This window comes from Cenococcum geophilum (genome assembly GCF_001692895.1).
Source record: "Cenococcum geophilum 1.58 unplaced genomic scaffold K441scaffold_29, whole genome shotgun sequence".
In the NCBI taxonomy this organism is placed as follows: Eukaryota; Fungi; Ascomycota; class Dothideomycetes; order Gloniales; family Gloniaceae; genus Cenococcum; species Cenococcum geophilum.
In genome coordinates, this window is record NW_027137587.1 from 1097384 (window position 1) to 1120723 (window position 23340).

Consider the following 23340-nt stretch of genomic DNA (forward strand, 5'->3'; position numbering starts at 1 on the left):
AGTGTCTTATTTTAGATAGTCGGTCTATAACTACTATAATATTTGTGCAGCCCTTACTTACGGGGAGGTTAATAACAAAGTCGATTAAGATATCCTTCTATCTTCGGTCTGAAACAGGTAATGGCTTTAGAAGGCCGTTGTATATCTTATATAAAGCTTTAGCTCGTTAGCAGATATAATAGCTAGAGACGTACTTTCGTGTTATATTATATATATTTAGCTAGTAGTACTCCTGTTAAAGTAGCTCTAGGGTTTTTCCTTAGCCTAGGTAGCTAGCTACTAATAGGTTATATACGTATTTAAGGAGCTTAAGCTTAAGTTTATTATAATTGGGGATAACTAGACGGTTCCGGTAATATAAGCGGTTTCCGCAAGCTTTATATTTACTTAGAGAGATCTTCTTAGAGCGTCTAACGCTATCTTAAATTAGCTTAAGCGTCTCTTAGATAAACTTATTATTTGGGTATTTATCAGTTATAATCTGTTTAATTAATTAATTAGTTATTTTAAGGACTTATACCATAAGATCTTTAGCAGAAGGGTTAAACAGTTTAGGATAAAGTAGGGTCTAATTTTGGTAAGAACGTGCCTCTTCTAGTACTAGCGCGTCTTGCGAGCGTCGGGTTAGGGCATTAGGCTTCTAGCCTTAAACGCCTAGGCGGTACGTAATTAAGAATTGGAAATAAGATAGGTATTCTAACTAGCGGGCCTAACGGTGGCTTAGCTGTTTTATAGTTGTAAAGTATTATAGGTTCTTATGATTGCTAAGGACCTTAATTAGGAATCCAGCGCCTTTTAGTTTGGGTTACCATTGCTTAAAGCATCTAATAATAGCCAGCAATTCCTTATTATAGATCTTGTAGTTATATTCGGCTAGGCTTAGTCGTTTTAAGTAGTATACCACAGGATACAATACTCCCTTTTTATTATATTGAGACAGGATGCCTCTAGTAACGTAGTTAGATAAGTCAGCTTCTACAACACTTATTTAGTTTAGGTTAAAGTGTTAGAGTATAGGCGCGGTAGTAAATATAATCTTTAAATAAGCAAAGGCCTTCTTATATTCCTTATTAAAGATAAAGGCTTTATTCTTTCGGGTTAGAGTTATAAGGGGTGAAACTAGGGCGGAGAAGTTGTTAATAAACCGTTAGTAGAAATTAGCAAATCCTATAAAGGCTCTTATATCCTTAACGTTCTTAAGTTCTTACCAGTTTATAATTACTTTAATTTTCTTCGGGTCCATTTATATACCGTCTATAAAAATAAGAAGCCTAAGGTATAGGACTTCCGTCTTATAAAACTCGCATTTATCTATATCTAATTATAGACTAGCTCCGTGCAGGGCTTATAGGACAAAGTCAACGTATTTCCGATATTTAGTTAGGTTATTACTATATATCAAAATGTCGTTAATATAAGCAGTACAGAAGATGTCTAAGTAGGGGCGTAGGGTGTTGTTTACGTAATATTAAAACGAGCTCGGAGCATTTGTGAGGCTGAATGGCGTTACTAAGTATTTAAATAATCCATACCGAGTACAAAATGCGGTAAGCTATTTATCTTCCTTTACTATACGGAGGCGGTTAAATGCAGAGATAATATTAAGCTTTATATAGTAGCGAGCCTTGCTTAATCGGTTTAGTGTCTCCTGTATTAACGGGATTGGGTATTAGTTCTTGACGGTAACGGCGTTAAGAGCTTAGTAGTCTACACAGAAGCACAGTCCGCCGCCTGGTTTCTTAACAAAGATTACTAATGCGGCTACGGGTGAAGAGCTTACTCCAATAAATCCTTTACTTAGGTTCTCGTCTAGATATTTCCATAGCACTTAAAGTTTGTTTTGGGATATCCCGTATAGGGGTCCAAATCTAGGCTGCTTTCCTTCTTCCAGTACAATCTTATGGTCGTATAATTGGTGTTCTAGTAGCTTATCGGCTTCCTTCTATAAGAATACCTCTAGGCGGTTATAGTATTCTACTAGTACCTTTATAGCAGGGTTAGTATACTTCTTCGGTGCTAAGGCCTTCTTAATATTAGCTATAGTGATAGCAAAGATCGTATATTCGGGTTTCTTAGCGAGTCGCGCTAGCGGGGTAGCTCTAATTATATAGATATCTAGGGCGTTAAGCGGGCTCTAGTTATCCATAGTTTCTTATATAGTTCCTTACTTAATTTTGGGTTCGGTATTAGGTATAAAGTCAGTGTTAAGTTCAGGTTCTTTAAGTATACTCTTTATAGTAAAGTACCAGTCCTTCTAGTATTTTCGTATAGTAAGCTTAAGCTTCTACTTAGTTCGGGGCGGTATAGTACTTAAAATCTGTTCGTAGGGTTCGGTGGAGTTTTTAGATCCTTAGTAGATATCGGTGGAAATCTTACGTTAGTAGAATTCGGTGGAATTCCTAGGTTAGTAAAATCTAGTGGATTTCTCAGGCACAGGGTAGACATTAGTAGAAATCTTAGGCTAATAGATTTTAGTAGATTTCCTAGATTTTAGTTTAGGGTTAGGATAGTGCGTTATAAGGCACTTTTACTTATAACGGGAGGCGGTAAATAGAAGCTTAAGGTTGTCCTAATTAATAGTCACCTTATATAGCTTTATCTAAAGTTATTTAAGGATTACTGGGTGACCTAATATAGTAACAAAGAGCTTAATCAGTTCTTCGTGGTTTAGGTATTAAAGTCTTAGGTATACTACGTAGGTAATTCAACCTAAGACTATACGTTTGCCATTAAATCTAAATACATCAATATGCCGGTTAAGGGGGGTTAGGTAAAAACCATTATCTTATACAAAGATCTTATTAATAAATCCTATGCCACTAGCTCCTGTATTAATTAGGACTTAAGTATTAGCCTATTAATTATTCTACTAGAGATAACAGTTAATGGTTATACTATAATCCTAAGAGTTAGAGTTCGTAATATCTAAAGCATTTAATGAGATCCTAAGGTAGAGCCGTCCCGGAGAGCAACTTAACTCTAAAATATACCTTTTAGTAGCAAGCGGGAAGGGGTTCCTATAGAACGTCGGTTATAGCTTTACCCTTATAAATAGTGCTTACTAGATACGGGGCTGGAACCAGGTAAAGATCGGGGACGGTAACTAGAAGATTGATATAGTAAACGGCTGCTAGTATTGGCCGTTTGTAAATCGTTTCGGGACGTAGGTAAGGGGATAAGGTAGTATTTTAAGATATAGTCCTTACTTCTGTACTTAAAGCAGAGGCCTAGCTTAATACGTCTTTCTTATTTAGGGGATCCTAGTAGGGCGTACTCTAGGGTTCTAGTGTCAATATCTATGGCGTTAGAATGCTTAAGCTAAGACAATAACTTAGTAGACGTTTGTGGGGTTGCCATATTATATTGGGGGGCGGGCTTCGGTGTTAGGCGTAGTATATTGTTATACTATTTATTAATAACGTTTGCGCAGGCATTAAGGGCTCCTAGTAGGTCTACACCTATTAAGGAGGTTTTTAGTTTAGGGCTTAGGGATTTAATAAGGCTATTAACCAGTATAGAGTTGTTTCTGCCAGTCTCCTTTACGTAACGGTTAAATTTAGAGAAGTATACTGGGAAACTTTTTATTCCTTAAGCTATATGGTTTATCTTTTTTTAAGTAGTAGTCTGGCGGTTCGGATTACTGTATGTAGCTTTAAGAAGTATAACTAGGCTTTATACTAAGTTCAGTTAGAGGGGTTTAATAAGGTTAGCTGCCTCTCCTCCTAGTTAACTTAGGGCATAACATAGTCGGTTAGCTTTAGTTAGGTAATAGTTAGCGTTACTAGTTAGCTTATTCCTAAGCTAGCTTAGGAATAATTAGAGCTCTTAATATTTACTAGTAAATACTAAAGAGTTAGGTAGCCATTCGGATTATTACGGTGCAATAGTTAGTTTAGGGTAAACAGCTACTATAGGTTTAGGGCTTACGTTCCGCGTATTTATCTCTAGAGATAATATCCGGTCTTAAGGCCCTAATATAAGCATCTTAAGTATACGGATTTCTTCTTAGAGGTCCTTAATTAATCACTAGTATCGTACTTCTTATTTAGCTTATTATTAATTTAAAGTGGCTTAGTTTTATATGAGGGCGTCTGTAAAAGACTTTTATATCTTTACTAGTTATTCTTAAAGTACGGATATAATACCGGCGGCCGTTATAGGGGCTTTGGGGTTATTCTATATTTCAGAGGTGGTATATAAAGTTAACGCAATGTAGTATTACGGAGTGAGTATAAGCGGCGATAATATATAGCAAGGTAGATATTATTAAGCTATATATATAAACTGTGTAAGAAGTCAAGACGTTACGTAAGGAGAGAAGGCAGGAAAACAGGAAGAAAGGGTATATATTGTTAGCTTGGTTGCTTAGTTAATACGTATATAGAGTAAAATAGGATTTAGGTAGTAGTCCTAGTAGAACTTAACAGGATTTAGTGGAACTTAGTGGAATATGGCAGAATATGGCAGATTGCTATTAGATTGCCGCAAATTGCCGTCTTGTAGTTAGTCTTTAGTTGCTAAGTTGGTGGAAACAGGTGGACGTGTATAAGGTGTCACGGGGGTGTCCCGTGACACTTATATAACATTTCTCCCATAGTAATAAAAGTTATAGATATTAAGACGTCCCCTATAACTATAGGGGCTATATATACCAATCCAATAAACTTAGACTAAGTCCTATTTACAGACGTTAAATATATACCCTATAACTATAGGGGCAGACTTAATATCGGTAAGCCGTATTATAAAGCCATACTTTCCTTAATAAGGTTAAGCTCCGCTCCAAAGTTAATTAAGTACTTAACCCTTTTATCTCCTATCTATACTTCCATCTTTAGATATCGTCGTTAAAACCGGGTAAATCCCACTTCCCGTTTAATCTAGTCTACCTCCGTAGTTATTAGGCCAGCTTAATTAGCATAAAACGTTAGGTACGCCGACAATATAGATGCCTTAACGCCCTCTTACTTTTATTAGTAAGGCTCTATAAGAGGTAGTAGGAGAGGCTTAAAGAATAACCTTGCGACTTTAGGTATATACACAAGGCAGTTACCAATAGTAACTTTAATAGTTTTTAATAAGATCTTATCCGCTATTACGGTTGGGCTTAGGACTTTCCCTTTTAGTATGTCTATTATCCTAACCAGCTTTAATTGCGGTGCTTTAGCGGTCACGGTCGCTTCCGTTCCTTACTCTACTTCTCTTTTTAGCTATTTAGTATAGTCCATTTTGTTAGTCTCCTTATTATTTACTAGTAATTAGGGGGCCTGCTGCTATAGTTATAGTGCGATTTATATATGTCCTCCTAGTTGTATATTTTAAACTATTGCCAGTTACGAACCAGTTGGTTTTAGAGGTGGTTTCGTCACCCTTATATCTCCTCTTGGCTTTCTAAGATTGTATAACCGTGTTATAGGCTATAACTAGGTTACTGCTCCTACTAGATTAATATATACCAACTCTACTTAATATACATCTTCCTAGGACTCGCCAAGCTCTTCTTCGCTTTTAGCACCATTACTTTCTATAAGCTTTACTAAGGACGTATTTAGTTAGATACCTATCGCCGTCGCATTAAGATTAATATTCGTATTCTACCTTAGCCAGTCTTTAAGGAACTAAATTTAATTGTTACTTAGTAAATACGGGAGTGGATTTCCTAGGCGCTAACGTGTTTTAGTATAGATTTAGTTATTCTTATTTATATATAGGAACCCCTAGCTAACTAATTCTTAGAGCTCTAGGCATTAGTTAATAAAACAATAAGGGCCTCTACATCTATAATACGTCTTAGCTTATACCTAGTATGCACTAAAGTTTCCTAGTCCTCTATACCTTCCTAAGCCTAGCTTATATCGCTCTTAAGACGCCCCCTTATAGGATGGCAGCAGTCCGTTATTATTTGTTACTAGTTACGGACCTGCTTATTCTTAACGCACTAACGCCTTATTTAGGAGCTGCATATACTATATTAGGTCTTAGCGAATCCTATTAAGGAATATTATTAAAGATATAACGCTTGCTAATTTAACCGTCCTAAGATTAAGCTTTTAGAGTTAACTAGTAAGGTTCTCTAGCTTAGGGTCCGTCTCTTAGGTTATTTAACGGGCACTTACCAACTTATTTAGCTAAGAGACTACAGGTGGCCAAAGAGCAGCATCTCTCTGGTTTAATATAGCCGGCTACTACTTATGGAATTGTTTAACCAGCTAACGGAGACCTTGCTCCTTAGGGTTTATTATTAATAAGCGGTCTACGCCCTTATATAAATTAAGCCTATCTTTTACAGCCCTCCTTAGTAGGTAGAAGTTAAAAGACTCTTATCTATCCGGGTCAGCTCCTATTTTAGTTATAGTATATTTTTAATATTTAAATAGGAGTCCTTTTATAAACCAGTATCCTCGTTTATAGTTTTCCAAATTACTAGCTTTAGTAACCTTCTAGGAAATCAGTATAAATTATCTATAGTACTCGCGTATACTACTAAGTGGGTTACTCCTATACTATAGTATATACGCTTCTAAGAATTCTACCGTCTCAACTTATTAAAAGTAGTTACTTCCTTAGTAGTCTGTCTAAAGCTTTTCTACGAGTTCCGTCTATCTGCCAATAATAAACTTAGGTAAACTTTAGATCTAGGTCCCTATCTAATAGTCGCAATATTTTAGAAGTCCTTAATGCTTCTTATTATTCGTAACATAGTATTAAATACACAGTTACTCGTACTGTTTAATAAATTATAATACGTTTTATCCCGTAAAGTAAGGAGTCCCTAGAGCTAGTATAAGTTAGGCCATAATATATACCTTATCTCGTTCTATTAGTAGTTTATCGCAAGGCAATAGACTGGCAGTTTCTTCTAGAATAGGCAAGTTAACCTCCTAGTTCTTATCCTCTTTTTACTAAAGGTTATTAGTTCTAAACGTTGTAGGAGTTAGGTCTAGTACCGCATCCTTTAGGTTAAGAAAACTTCGTAGGTTAATAGGCTGCCTACTTTCTTCTCCGCCGTCATTATAGAATGGGCCTAGCATCCCTAGTATTCCCTTTATCGGTCCCGTCGCTATTACTCTTATAAATTTAAGGGAGGCTTATATAAATGCTAGAAGAATTATATAGACCGTTGCAAATATAGTAAATAAAAAATTTAAGACTTTTTTCTACTGGTCCTGATGCCTTATAGCCCTCTCTTTTATCCTTCGTCCTGCCGTACCCTATACTCGCATTTCTACTCCTAATTATCTATTTCGTCTACTATAGGTCTCAGATAACAATCTCCGAAAGTGTTATTAACTTATCTTAATAATGGCGGTGCCTGCGCGTACGTCGCTAATAGTTCCGTGCTTAATTTCCGCACCTATTAGTGACTTAACGGCTTCCGGTAATAGTGACTTAACAGTTTTTGGTCCTTCTGTGGCTGTAGCACGTTTCTATGCGTCTCCTATGTATATAGCGCTGGACTTCTAATCTAAAGAGCTTGCCGTCATCCCTACGTGGAATACCATATGTAGTAGTGTACGCGGTCCCTCTTAGATAGGAAGTCACAGTGCTGTCAGGTCGGTCGGTCGGTCGTAATTAGTTAGTAGAAATCAGTAGGAAAGCAGTCAGTAAGAAGAGAAGAAAAGAGTATATTGTGTGTCCGTCGTGCCTATCTAAGTTATTAAAGACTCTAAAGGCTCTAGACCGATCTATATAACTTATAGAAGGCCTAAGCTTTCCCGAAGCTATGCCCAATCTAGATATTAAATCCAGGGGCCAAATCGCACCACCACAATACGACTATAGAACTCTATTTTAACCCTTCTTGGTCTATTCTCTCTAGTAGATCCTATTATTAATTTTAATCGTTTAATTTATAAGTTCTCGTAGTATATCCATATCTTCTATTAGAATAATCACGTTCTAGACTTTTACTTTAAGTCCTTACTTATACTATTCTATAAGCGCCTTATTATTCCACTTAATCTATATATCTAGTATTTAAAACTGCGTTATATACTTAATTGCTAAGGTTTATTATACTAGGTTTTAGAGCTTTTATTCTACCGTAGTTATTACCTTTAGGTTCCCAAATATCTATATAAGTTATTCCGCGAATCCTCCCTAACTTAAGAATATAAACTTAACTTCTAGGTCTATAGTTATGCTTCCGTGCTCTTATATCTTAGTAAGGTAAGATTTAAACTACTTAAGTGCTCTTCCTATTAAAAACAATCCCGCGTAGACTACTTAGTCTATTAATATAGTAAGCTTTGCACCTTCCTATATTACCTTAAAGCGCATTTATACTAAAAACCCTTTAAGCTTTAAATTCTCCCCTAAGAATTGCTTAACTAATAGTAACTTAACCTTCGCTGCTCCAATACTATTAATTTATTCTTTAAGTATTTAATTATTATCTATTAATTAATTAACCATTTTATATAATTAACCTACCGTAATAAGCTATAAGTCGGTATTCTATATACTGGTATCTCTACTTATTCCTAAAGTAGTTGCTATTATTAATAGTGTTATAACTGGTACTTTTAGTGGCATATTACTTAACTTACTAATACTGTAACTAAGTAGTAAATATATAACGAAGCCTTATAGGAGATACTATAGTAGACTTATTAATGGGCTAAGTATATAGGTAATTAGTAAGTTAATAACAATAATATAACTAGTGGAGTAGTTACCTAATAGATTAACTCTAATTATATTTTAAGATTTACTATAAAGCAGAAAACTATCTAGGTAGGGACTGTAGTCCTTTAAATATATAATACTGCGTCTAAGAAATATGCTTAGTACGTTAGTACGTTAGTACGTTAGTATGTTAGTACGTCGCGTTCTTATATTCCTACATTCCTACGTTCTAAACTTATAACGTAACTGGCTACGTAACTTAGCTACCCCTTATTCTATAGCTCGATCGGTTTTAGTGCCTCCTGTACTGTCTTAACTAACTTATTTATATCTCTTCTTAGTAGCCGTACTACTGTTAATATAAGGTCTATAATATAAACCACTTAGCTATAAGCTTTAATTTATATATTAGAGCATTATCCTATATAAATTAGAAATTAGGCTTATAAACTTAAGGTATTTAGTTATTTAAATTTTAAATATAAGATCAAGCAGAGTACTCCCCCTTAGGTAACTTCTTATTCCTTTTTATAACCACCAAATTAGACCTTCTAAAAGCTCTAGAAAAGCTTACCTATATTATAACTATATACTCTTTATCCTTTTTATAAGTATAAATCTTATCTTTATCCTATTACTATTATAGTATATAAAAGATATAAAACCGTTGCCTACTAAAACTTCTCTTAACTAAACACTTATTACTTTATATAATCTTAGCCTACTTTAATTACTCCCACTTCTTATATTTAATTACCTACCTTAATTAAGCCTTTACTAAGTCCTTCATAAGTAAAGGCTATTTCTTAGCTAGCTATTTTTTATATAGTATTTATATAATATTTAATATAATATACTTTAACTTATAGGAAGACCTAGTTTAAAGCTAAGCTCCCTATATATAAGCTATCTGTTACGGACGCTTTAAGTATAATATTACGACTACTTAGGGAAGAGTCGGAAGAAGCTAGTTAGTTAATTTAGGCACAGTCTAAGATGGAGCCAATAGAGCTATATAATGAGGAATAGTAACTAAGGTTACGTGATATAATCTGTATAATCTATAGGATCTATATAATCCGTAATAGAGTAGTTAGAGTATACGTATATTATATATAAGAAGGATTTTATAGGAGTACGGTTGTGTATTTAAGAACCCTTAGTCCCTACCTAGATAGTTCCTTCCTTATAGTAATTCTCAGAATATAATTGGAGTTAATCTATTAGGCAACCACTCTACTAATTATTATTATATTGTTAACTTTAATTTGCATTACTTATACACCTAGCCCATTAACAAGTCTATTATAGTACTTGCTATAAGGTTCAGTTACATAATTACTACCTAGTTACGGTATTAAATATAGAAAGTTAAACAATATGCCACCAAAAACAGCCACTATAACGCTATTAACGGCGGCAACTACTTTAAGGTTAGGTAAAGACACCAGTATAGCAGACACTAACTTATAGCAACCTATAACGGTTAGACAGCTATAAGAAATAGTTAACTAACTAACAGAAAATAATATAATATTAGAAAATAGGATTAATAGGATAAGAGCAGCAAAGATTAAACTACTATTAATTAAAAGGTATTTAGGAGAAAGATTAAAACTTAAAGAATTCCTTACGTAAATATACTTTAAGGTTACGTAAGAAGGAGCTAAGCTACTAATACCTATAGATCGAATAGCGTATACGGGACTATTCCTATTAGAAAGAGCACTTAAATAATTTAAGCTTTACCTTATGGAAATATAAGCGAATGGAATAATAACTACTAATTAAGAAGTATGGTTTATATTTATAAGCTAGGAAGGGTTTATAGAGCAACTTATATAGATATTTAAAGACCTAGAGGCAGTAACTATAGCGGAAAGAAAACTCTAAGATATTATATAATAAACCTTAGTAATTAAGTATACAACGTAGTTCCAGACGTTAGTAATATAAGTTAAGTGGAATAATAAGGCGCTTATAGTATAGTATAAATAAGGACTTAAGGCTAAAGTCTAGGATATAATTATCCTAATAGAAGATATGGAAACCCTAAGGGAACTAATAGATTAAGTAATTAAGATTAATAATTAGATCTACTAAAGCGAATAGGCTAAAAAAGGCTAGGATAGAGTTCTATAGTTATATAAGGCGCAGAGTACATAACGACTAAAGCTAAGTTAAAAACTATAGTATAGCGCAGAGCTAATAGACCTAAGTAGTACTAAAGAAAAGAAATAGTTTAAAGAACGACTATAGAAACCTAGAGGATAAGGATTAAGTAATTAAAGGTCTAAGGAGCGAAGGCTAAATTAGGGATCTTAGTAGCAGAAGATATTTAGGCGGACTCTATAACAGAAAAAATAGTTTAAAAAAGGAGCTTATATAAATTGCGGAAAATAAGGTTATTATATTAAAGACTATAAAAGTGGTTAAAGTTACTATATAGTAAAAGGGATAAGACTAGTAGACAATATATATATATAGAGGGACGATAATATACTATAAGGAACAAAAGAATATTTAATTAAAAGTTTTGCGTTTTATTATAATAACGTATACTAAATTTATAAGGACGCTAAATACGGCGTAAGCTATTAGCTATAGGAGCTATATTTAGCGGAATATAAAGGAACCAATAAACTAGTTCGCAGATTGGATATTAAGGATAATAACTTTAATATAGGCAAAACATTTTATAACGATAAGGTAATAGAGGCGGTTTACTAGAAATATATAGACCTTAAAGATGTTATATAAGAGGTAGAGGATAATTTTACTATAGAATAGGGAATATTAGTAGGGATTAAGACCCTACTAGATATAATGTCTATTGCTTTATAAGACGTAAGAGAAGTAGAATAATAAGCTACTTCGGCACTTAATAAAGGTAAAAGGCTAAAGGACTAAGATTCTTAAGACGAGATAAGGTAAGCTTAAGGACCTATAATAGACGATAACCAATAGAGTAGAGTAATAGCTTAGTTTAATAATATATAAATAAGCTTAGGACGAAGTTTCCTAAAGGCATAAGATTCTTAAGATAAGATAAGTAAGATTTAAGACTTTTAAGATGAGATAAGAGCACTAAGTAAGCCTAGTTAAACTAAGGCTGGAGCTAAGCTTAAGACAGAAGTAAGCTTAGGATTGAGAATCCTATAGGACTAAGATTTTTAGATAAAAATAAGGACTATTAAAGAATATAATACTAAAATTAAGAAGTAAAAAGACTTTAAGAATCTATCTATAAGACGTAAACTAAAAGAAACCATAGAGGAATTTAGGTAAAGAATTATCGCATAATAAGAACAGAAACTAGATAAGAGATCTAGTATATTAGAACGTATAAAGGACAGAGCACTAATATAAAGAATTACTAGTAGGCCTAGAATAGGCATACTAAGAGCTAAGTAGCTTACTAAACTGGAAAACAAAGAGAATTTAGGGATTCTTATTAGGTTTAAGGAACGATATATAAAGGGCTGTTATAATATAGTAATAAGAAGATACTTTCTTACGGATAAGCCATATATACTCTAATAGCTATACTAAAAGTGGTATAGACAACGATATAATAATAAGTAGGAAGATTTCTATATATAGTTAGATAAAAGAGTTATCTAAAACCACCTAATTATAGAGAAGGCTATAACTTATATTAAAGGAGCCTTAATTATAATATTAAAGGATCTAGAGGAATAATTAGAGGACTAAATAAGTAAAAGATATATCTTAGTACCTATAAATAAAGTCGTATAGCTTCTAGAGTCCAGCAACTAATTCAAAATTGGAAAATAGAGAGAATCTCTCTAGATTGGCAAAAACCGTGGTCTCCCCCTATTTCTGCATTCTTTTCTATCTCTAGGGGTAGTAAAGAAGAAGCTGTACAAGAACATCTAAGACTAGTAGAAAATCTACAAGAATCCCTAGAATGGGACCTAGTAGATATATACTATACAGACGGCTCTAAAGATAGTAAATCAAGTGCAGCGGCCGTATGTAAAATAGGGGAGAGAAATAGGATTAAATACGCAACAAATTGGAATCTAGGGCCTTATATGGAAATTATGGACGCAGAACTTTATGCAGTCTATAGGGCCCTAGAATATCTAAAACAACAAAGACTAGAAGAGAAACAAGTTTATATCTTTATAGATAGCCAAGCAGCTATTAAAAGATTACAGCTTAATTCTCTTACAGGGGGACAAGAACTAGTCTTTAAAATTACGCAAAGCTGCTCTTATCTAGCTAGTAGGAGTATCTCTATTAACTTCTATTGGGTTCCTAGCCACCTAGGAATCTATGGAAACGAAATAGCAGATAAGCTAGCTAAAAAGGGCCTCTCTAGAAGAAAAATACAATCTTCTTATACATCCCTAGCCTATATAAGGAGAACAGCAAGAGAAAAAATACTAGGACAGTGGAAAAGCAGCTGGCAACAGAAAAAAAATAAAGGAAAACACTATACTAGGATCTCTAGAGGAAACTACTCCTTATCTCTTAAAGCCCCTAAGGATAAATATCCTAAAAGGTTACAATCAGCCTTCTATCAACTAAAACTAGGAAAAGGCTTCTTTAAATCCTTCTCTAAGACAATAGGGAAGGATAAAGAAGGTAGATGCTTTAAGGGCTGTAGAGCTATACAGACTCCTAAACACCTATTACTAGAATGCAAACTATACAGGGAAGAGAGAAAAGAAATGCAAAGACAACTAAACTCTTCTCTCTCCCTAGAGAAGCTCTTTTGTACAGAGAAAGGAAGAAGGGCGCTTTTCCTATTTCTAAGTAAGACAAAAATAGCTACTAGAGAGTGGCTAATGGAAGAAGAAGCTTTAGAAGGAGGTAACTCCTACTAGACTTCTAGTAAATAGACAGTAGTGAGCAAAAGGACAGAAATAAACTATAAAATGTACAGGGGCAGGCGTTGGGATTCGTTTACCGTTTCTTTTACCGTTTTTCTACTGTTTTAATATTACCTAATAGTTGTCGTAACCTAGTATTTTACTAGGGAGCGGTAAACCTCTAGTCTAGAGGTTTATAAACTACTAGGACATAGCTACTAGTACATGTTAAGCTGCCTAGAAAGGATTCATGTATATAGAACTATAGCGCCATAGCCCAGAGGCTGCATGCGCAGTATTGTACGTAGTACAATACAATGGATATAAAATAAATAAAAATAAAGTCGTAACGTTTAAATTAGCACAGTAGAGGTTTAAACTTAAAAATAAGAATGAGTTAAGAGTTAACCTAAAGCACCTAGCATACTATATACTATTATGGATTATATATATAGACGATATATATAAAATATATAAAAATCCAAAGGAAAAGAATTAAAAATACCCTATAAGAATATATTAGGCGCTAGATAAGCAATAGTATAAAATACTAAGTATATACACGAATGGCATTTAATAGAAATCCAAAAGGAAGGAGACTTAATACTTTAACTAGGAAGATTCCTTACGGAAGAATACTTAGATAGATAATAGTAGTAGGAGTACCTAAAGAATATGTATCTATATTATATTAAAGATAAAAAGCAAACTAGGTATTAGCTAAAGAGTAAGCTAAGTATAACAGGATTAAGTAGCTAGTAGTTAGGAAAAGTAGAGGCCTACGGAACTAAAAGGAGCTAGTAGTAAAGCCTTAAACCCTTAAAGGAATTTAAGGACAACACCTAAATTTATAAATTAAATAGTAAAATTAACAGTTTAAAGTGCTAATAGATAGTGGAGTAACGCGAAACTATATCTTACTAGCGGTAGTTAAAAGAATGGGATTACCTTATAGATAGAAGGAATAACCTTCCCTACTAGTTATAATTTTAGGAGATCTAATAGCCTATAGAGGAGGGATTATTAATTTAGAAATAGGACTTATTTAAATAACTATTAAAGGGAAATAAGTTAAGATATCTTTTAATATCCTATTATTAGGACGGGATAAGGTAGTATTAGGGATGCCTTAGTTATAGGAATATAATCTAAAGATCGATTAGATTACAGGCTAGGTTAATATTAGAGATACTTAATGCTGTAAGATATAATAGCAAACTAAGTTAGTATAATACTAAGTAGGAGTAATATATAAAGAGACTAAGTGAGGCTTAAGTTATATACTAAAAAGATACTATAAGTATAGTAAGAAACTATAGTTACTAAAAAGTAAGAAGCTATTAGATTATATAGTATAGGACTATAAGATAAAGTTAAAACTAGGAATAAGTTTAAGGTTTTTTCTAACCTATAAGCTTACTAAAAAAGAAGGTAGAGTACTTAAGAAGTTTATTTAGGAAAACTTATGAAAGAAATATATTAGACCATTATAGTTATTAGCAGGTTATCTAGTACTATTTATACTAAAGAAGAATAGAAAACTTAGATTATGTATTAACTATAAGTAGTTAAATAGCATTACTTAGAAGGATAGGTATTTTTTACTCTTAATTAGCGAGATTTAAGATAGGATAGGTAACGTGTAAATCTTTATAAAAATAGATCTAAGATAGGTATACCATTAAATTAGAATTAAGGAAGGCGACAAATAGAAGGCAGCCTTTAGGTTAAAGGAAGGACTATATAAGCCATTAGTTATATAATTCAGACTTATAAATGCACTAGTAATATTTTAGAAACGTATTAATAATGTATTAGGAGAGCACTTAGATAAATTTATTATAGCATACCTTAATAATATTATTATCTACTTAATAACTAAGAAAGAGCACGAGGAACACGTTAAATAGGTCTTAAAGAGACTATAAGAAGAACAAATGCTAGTAGCAATTAAGAAATGCGAGTTCTTTACTAGGAAGACTAATTTTATTAGATTTATTATTAAACCAGGCCAACTTAGTATAGATTTAAAGAAGATTGAGGCTATAGTAAATTAGTAAGAACTAAAGAACGTTATATAATTAAGATTGTTCCTAAGGTTTTATAATTACTATAGACAATTTATAGCGCAATAGTTAAAAGATATTAAACTATTTACGCGATTAATAAAGAAAGAAGAACTATGGGCATAGGGAAAGAAGCAGTAAGAATTATTTAAAAAGGTTAAAGCGTTATTTACCTAAGAGCTAGTTCTTAAGATTTATTAACTAGGACTAGAAACGGTTGTAAAGATAAATGTATTAGACTTTATATTAGGGGCATACTTTATATAGAAACACTAAAATAGATAGCACCTAGTAGTATACTATAGTCGGAAAATAACACTACTAGAGTTAAACTATAACATCTATAACAAGGAGTTATTAGGTATAGTTATAGCACTAAAAAAATAGAGAGTATTCTTATAAGGCATAAAGAAACTATTTATAGTTAAGACGGATTATAAGAACTTAATAGGATTTCTAATAATAAAGGAACTTAACTAAAGATAGGTTAGATAGGCAGAGATGCTTATAAAATACTATTTTAAGATTTAGTATATTAAGGGTATAAACAATGCATAAGCAGACGCTCTAAGTTAAAAAGCTAAACTATAAAATAACGAAAAGCCATTAGGAGCTTTACTGCGAAAAGATATAAATAGATTAATTAGGTATAATTATCTAAAGATTATAGTAACTTAAGAGGATAAGGAGTTAGGAAGAATCTATAAAATATTAAAAAGCTTTTAGGTATAAAGGATTTTTAAAGTATAGCTAGAAGAATAGTTAGAATATTTAGGAGAAGAAATATTATATAAATACCGAGAAGTAAAGTATATCCTAAGAAGTATAGCAGAACACTTTATAAAAGATTTCTATAAGGGAATGACTTAAGGATATAACGGAGCTATAGGCTTAGTATTAAGACTCTAGGAGGAGTATATTATTAATAGAATTTAGGGCTTAGTATGAAAAGTTATAAAGGAGTATCTAGATTGCTAGAGAAATAAACTAATAAGGCATAGGCTATATAGAGGGCTATAACCTATTAAAATACCAGAGAGACAATAGGGGGTTATATTATAGGACTTTATTATTAAATTACTAAAGTTAAGAGATCCTATTACTAGATAAGATTATAACGCGATCTTAGTAATAGTAGATAAGCTTATAAAGTAGGGATACTTTATAGCATGTATAGAAGGAATATTAGTAGAAGATATTACTAGAATTTATATTAAAGAAGTATTCGCAAGATATAGAGTATTAAGTAAAATTATATTAGATAGAGACCTAAGATTTATAGCAGTATTTTAGGAGGTATTTTTAGCGGAGTAAGGAGTTAGAGTAGTAACTTCTACTATATATTATCTACAGACAGACAGTTAAATAGAAAGATTAAATTAGATACTAGAATAATATCTAAGGCATTATATTAATTATATATAGAATAATTAGGTATTATTATTACTAGTTATATAGTTTATATATAATATAACACCATAAGAAGGGATAGGCATATTACTATTTAAGGCAAACTATAAATATAAGCTAAGAATATTATTGTTACTATAGCAAGTAAAGAAAATAAGTAGTATAGCTAAAGAAAGAATAAAGATATTAATAAATCTTTATATAGACCTTATAGAATTAGTAAAGAAAGTATAAAAGAGAATAAAAAAGTACTATAATACTAAGAGATCTAAGGGACTAGATCTTAAGGAGGGAGATAAAGTATAGCTACTATATAAAAATTTTAAGAGTTAACAACTAAGTAAAAAGTTAGACTATATTAGACTAGGACCTTTTGAAATTATATAAAGGATTTTACCGGTTATATTTAAGTTAGATTTACTAGCCAAAATAAAAATCTACCCTATATAGCATATTGTAATACTAGAGCTAGTATACGGGAATATTAAGCTACTAGTTTATAAAGTAGACACGTATAGAGGATAAAAAGAGGATAAATAGTAAGTTTTAAAAATTGTTAGTTATAAGGATATTAACAACGAAATATAGTATAAGGTTAAGTAGATAGGCTACACTAAAACTACCTAGGAACTACTAAAAAATTTAAAGAACGCTATAGGAAAGGTATAGGAGTATTAGAAGAAATTAGGTTAGGCAGTATTAATAAAAAAGAATTACTAAAAAAATAAGTTACCTAAGGGGGACCTAAAAAGAGCAGTTACTAAACTACTTAGATCTATTTCCTTCTCTATTAAAGGAAAATCTATTCTTTTATCGCTAAGTTCCTATAAACCTTATTCTATAAGCTTCTACTCCTTAAAACAGACCTTTTTATAAACCTTCTTAAGACGGATTAACTAAGTAGATACCACAAGACAAGACTTAAGGGCCCGTTATTAAGTATTAGCAGCCTTCCGTTCTACATTATAAGAATAGCGTAACTCTGCTAGAGTAATAGATAATTTATTATCTAGCCGCGTAGCAGTAGATTAAATATAAAACCCTAAGATAAATTAATTAGGGAACTAGATGACTATTAAAAGTAATAGGTTGCGTATACTTAGCATTAAAGATAGAGCGAATATCGTAGAATAAATAAATATTCGCTTTAGTATACTTTAAGTAAAAGAACGGCCACTATAAAGATAGGTTTGCTAACGTAATATAAACTAACCCCTTTTTTAAATAGCGAGAATATAAAGACGGTATAATCTCACTAAAAGATAATATTATAGTAATAGTACGAATGCGACGGGCCGTTAAAGAAGAAGAAATTGCTTTTGGTATAATAAGTAATAATATTAACTAAATTAATTAGACGGATATTACACCTCTAGTAAATAACTTAGAGATACTTAAAATCTTTAAGGATAAAAATTAAGAGGAGGGAGATAGTGTTATAGACGCTTTAAGTATAATATTATAACTACTTAGGGAAGAGTCGGAAGAAGCTAGTTAGTTAATTTAGGCATAGTTTAAGATGGAGCCAATAGAGCTATATAATGAGAAATAGTAACTAAGGTTATATAATATAATTTATATAATCTATAGGATCTATATAATTCGTAATAGAGTAAATAGAGTATATATATATTATATATAAGAAGGATTTTATAGAAGTATAGTTATATATTTAAGGACCCTTAGTCCCTACCTAGATAGTTCCTTCCTTATAGTAATTCTTAGAATATAATTAAAGTTAATCTATTAGGCAACTACTCCACTAGTTATTATTACATTATTAACTTTAATTTATATTACCTATATATGTAACGGAACCTTATAGCAAGTACTATAATAGGCTCGTTAATAGGCTAGGTGTATAGGTGATGCAAATTAAAGTTAACAACGTAATAATAATTGGTAGAGTAGTTGCCTAATAGATTAACTCTAATTATATTCTAAGAATTACTATAAGGAAGGAACTATCTAGGTAGGGATTAAGGGTCCTTAAATATATAACCGTACTTCTATAAAATCCCTTTTTATACGTAATATACGTAAGGTATATAAGGTACGTACATTCCCTTTATTCCTCTTATTTCTTATATAGTATATTATATAACCCTAGTTACTATTCCTCATTATATAGTTTTACTGGCTCTATTTTAGACCGTGCTTATATTAACTAACTAGCTTCTTCTAACTCTTCCCTAAGTAGTTATAATATTATACTTAAAGCGTCTATAATACCATCTCCCTCCTTCCTATTTTTATTCTTAAAGATTCCTAGCATCTTTAGGTTATTTACTAGAGGTATAATATCCGTCTAATTAATTTAGTTAATATTGTTACTTATTATACCTAAAGCATTTTCTTCTTTATATACGCAATATTATACCTATACTATTACTACTATATTATCGCTTAGTGAGATTATACCATCTCTATATTCTTATTATATGAAAGAGGGGTTAGTTTATATTACGCTAGTAAGTCCTTCGTCTTAGCAACCATTCTCTTGCTTAGAGTGTACTAAAGTAAACGTTCGTTCCTCCTATAACGTCTATTCTACTTTTAACGCTAAGTATACGCGTCTTATTACTCTTAATAGTTATTAAGTTCCCTAAATAATTTGTTATAGGGTCTTGTGTTTAATCTACTGCTGTAAAGCTAGATAGTAACCTAGTATAGGCCCTAGCTAAGCTTAAGTATTCTTAGAATGCAGAATAGAAAGCTCTAGATGCTTAGATCGCGGCGTCTACTTAACTACTTTATCTTAAGAAAGTGCGTAAGAAGGTCCGTTTTAAGGAGTAGAAACTTATAAAATAAGGTCTATAGGAACTTAGTAATAAGAGAACCGACTTTCTTCCTATAAAGGGAATAACTCTAAATAGTTCGGTAGTCGCTCTTCCTAGGTCCCCCTTAGGTAGCTTATTCTTTAGCGATTCTTCTTTATTAATATTACCTAACCTATTTTCTTCTAATACTCCTATACCTTTCCTATAGCGTTCTTTAAATTTTCTAGTAGTTCCCAGGTAGTCTTATTATAGCCTATTTACTTTACCTTATACTATATTTTATTATTAATATCCTTATAACTAACGATCTTTAAAACTTACTATTTATCCTTTTCTTATCCTCTATACGTGTCTGCTTTATAAACTAGTGGCTTAATATTCCTATATACTAGCTCTAGTATTGCAATATACTATATAGGGTAGATCTTTATTTTAGCTAATAGGTTTAACTTAAATATAACTAATAAAATTCTCTATATAATTTTAAAAGGTCCTAGTCTAACACAGTTTAACTTCTTGCTTAGTTATTAACTCTTAAAGTTTTTATATAATAGCTATACTTTATCTCCCTTCTTAAGATCTGGTCCCTTAGATCTCTTAGCGTTATAGTATTTCTTTATTCTTTACTATACTCCCTTAGCTGTTTCTATAAGGTTTGCATAAAGATTTATTAAAGTCTCCATTCTTTACTTAGCTGTGCTACTTATCTTCTTTACTTATTATAGCGATAATAATATTCTTGGCTTATACCTATAATTCGCCTTAAATAATAAAGTACCCATTTCTTCCTATAGTGTTGCATTGTATACAAACTATATAACTAGTAATAGTAATACCTAATTGTTCTATACGTGATTAATATAGTGCCTTAGATACTACTTTAGTGTCTAATTTAATCTCTCCGTTTAACCGTCTGTCTATAGATAATATACAGTAAAAGTTGCTGCTTAAACTCCTTACTCTACTAAAAATACCTCCTAGAATACTGCTTTAAATCTTAGATCTCTATCTAATATAATTTTACTTAGTGCTCTATATCTTGCAAATACTTCTTTAATATAGATTCTAGCGATATCTTCCGCTGAGATTTCTTCCGTATANGCTATNAAGTATCCCTACTTTATAAGCTTATCTACTATTACTAAGATTGCGTTATAATCTTGTCCTATAATAGGATCTTTTAATTTTAGCAACTTAATAATAAAGTCCTATAATATGACCTCCTATAGTCTCTCTAGTATTTTAATAGATTATAGCCCTCTATATAGCTTATACCTCGTTAGTTTATTTCTTTAGCAATCTAGACACTCCTTAGTAACCTTCCTAGCTATCCTTTAGATTCCGTTAATAATATACTCCTCTTAGAGTCTTAACACTAAGCCTATAGCTCTATTATGTCCTTAAGTTAGTCCCTTATAGAATTCCTTTATAAATTACTCTGCTATGCTTCTTAGAATATACTTTACTTCTTAATTTTTGTATATGTCTATCTATAGATCTTCTAGCTGTGCCTTTAGAATTCTTTATACCCAAAAGCTTTCTAGTGACTTATAAATTCTTTCTAACTTATTCTCCTAAGTTACTATAATCTTTAGATAATTATACCTAATTAATCTATCTATATCTTTTTGTAGTAAAGCCCCTAATAGCTTCTTGTTATTTTATAGTTTAGCCTTTTAACTTAGTGTATTGGCTTACGTGTTATTTATACCCTTAGTATACTAAATCTTAAAATAGTATTCTGTAAGCATCTCTACCTATCTAACCTATCTTTAGTTAAGTTTCTTTATCGTTAAGAATCCTGTTAGGTTTTTATAATCCGTCTTAACTATAAATAGTTTCTCTATACCTTGTAAGAATGCTCTTTATTCCTTAAGTGCTGCAACTATACCTAATAACTCCTTATTATAGATATTATAGTTTAACTCTAGTAGTATTATCTTCCGACTATAATATACTACTAGGTGCTATCTATCTAGATGCTTTTATATAAAGTATACCCCTAGTGTAAAGTCTAATACACCTACCCCTATAACCGTCTCTAGTCCTAGTTAATAGATTTTAAGAACTAGCTCCTAGGTAAATAACCTTTTAACATCTTTAAATAGTTCTTATTATTCTTCTCCCTATACCTATAGTTCTTCTTTCTTTATTAATCGCGTAAATAGCTTAATATTCTTTAACTATTGCGCTATAAACCTTCTATAGTAATTGCAAAACCCTAGGAATAATTTTAGCTATATAACGTTCTCTAGTTCTTACTAATTTACTATAGCCTTAATCTTCTTTAGATCTATACTAAGTTAGCCTAGTTTAATAATAAATCCTATAAAATTGGTCTTCCTAGTAAAGAACTTGTATTTTTTAATTACTACTAGTATCTATTCCTCTTATAGTCTCTTTAAGACCTATTTAACGTGTTCTCTATATTCTTCCTTAGTTATTAAGTAAATAATAATATCGTTAAGGTATACTATAACAAATTTATCTAAGTATTCTCCTAACACATTATTAATTCGCTTTTAAAATATTACTAGTGTGTTTATAAGCCCAAATTGTATAACTAATAGTTTATATAGTCCTTCCTTTAACCTAAAGGCTGCTTTCTATTTATTGCCTTCTTTAATTCTAATCTAATAGTACGCCCATCTTAGATCTATCTTTATAAAGATTTATATATTACCTATCCTATCTTAGATTTCGCTAATTAAGGGTAAAGGATACCTATCCTTTCTAGTAATACTATTTAACTATCTGTAGTTAATACATAGTTTTAGTTTACCATTTTTCTTTAGTATAAATAATACTAGATAACCTGCTAATAATTGTGATAGTCTAATATATCCCTTATATAAGTTTTCCTAGACAAACTCTTTTAATGCTCTCCCTTCTTCTTTAGTAAGCTTATAGATTGGAAAGAACCTTAGACTTGTTCCTAATTCTAATTCTATTTTATAGTCTTATACTATATACTCTAACAGCTTTTTACTTTCTAGTAACTATAGTCTCTTGCCGTATTTATGGTATCTCTTTAGTATATAGCTTAGCCCTTTCTCTATTTCTTTATAGGTTACTTCTGCTTAGTACTATACTAACTTAGCTTATTATCGCATTTTACGGCGTTAAGTATCTCTAATATTAACCTAACCTATAATCCAATTAATCTTTAGATTATATTCTTGTAACTAAGGCATTCCTAGTACTGCCTTATTATTCCCTAATGGTAATATATTAAAAGATATCTTAATTTATCTCCTTTTAATAGTTAACTAAATAGGTCCTGTTTTAAGATTAATAATACCTCCTCTATAGGCTATTAGATCTCCTAAAATTATCACTAATAGGTAAGAACATTCCTTTTTCCTGTATAGTAACCCTATTCTTTTAACTGCTGCTAGCAAGATGTAGTTCCTTATTACTCTACTATCTATTAATGCCTTAAACTATTAATCTTGCTATTTAACTTATAAATTTAGGTATTAACCTTAAATTCCTTTAAGGGTCTAAGGCTTTACTACTAGTTCCCTCTAGTTCTATAGGCCTCTACTTTCCCTAACTATTAGCTGCTAGATCCTGTTTATACTTAGTCTAACTTAAGCTAATACTTAGTTTGCT

General features: G+C 31.5%; 1 protein-coding gene across 1 annotated transcript; it reads right to left on the minus strand.

The window, feature by feature from the left end:
- Nucleotides 1-22028: 22028 nt before the first annotated feature.
- On the minus strand, nucleotides 22029-22220 carry K441DRAFT_567801 (uncharacterized protein; the record flags this gene model as incomplete). The annotated part of the gene is made up of 2 exons (XM_067643809.1): nucleotides 22029-22106; nucleotides 22143-22220. Coding segments are annotated over 2 exons (156 nt in total), but the record flags the coding sequence as incomplete, so codon positions are not given.
- Between the last annotated feature and the right edge of the window lie 1120 nt (nucleotides 22221-23340).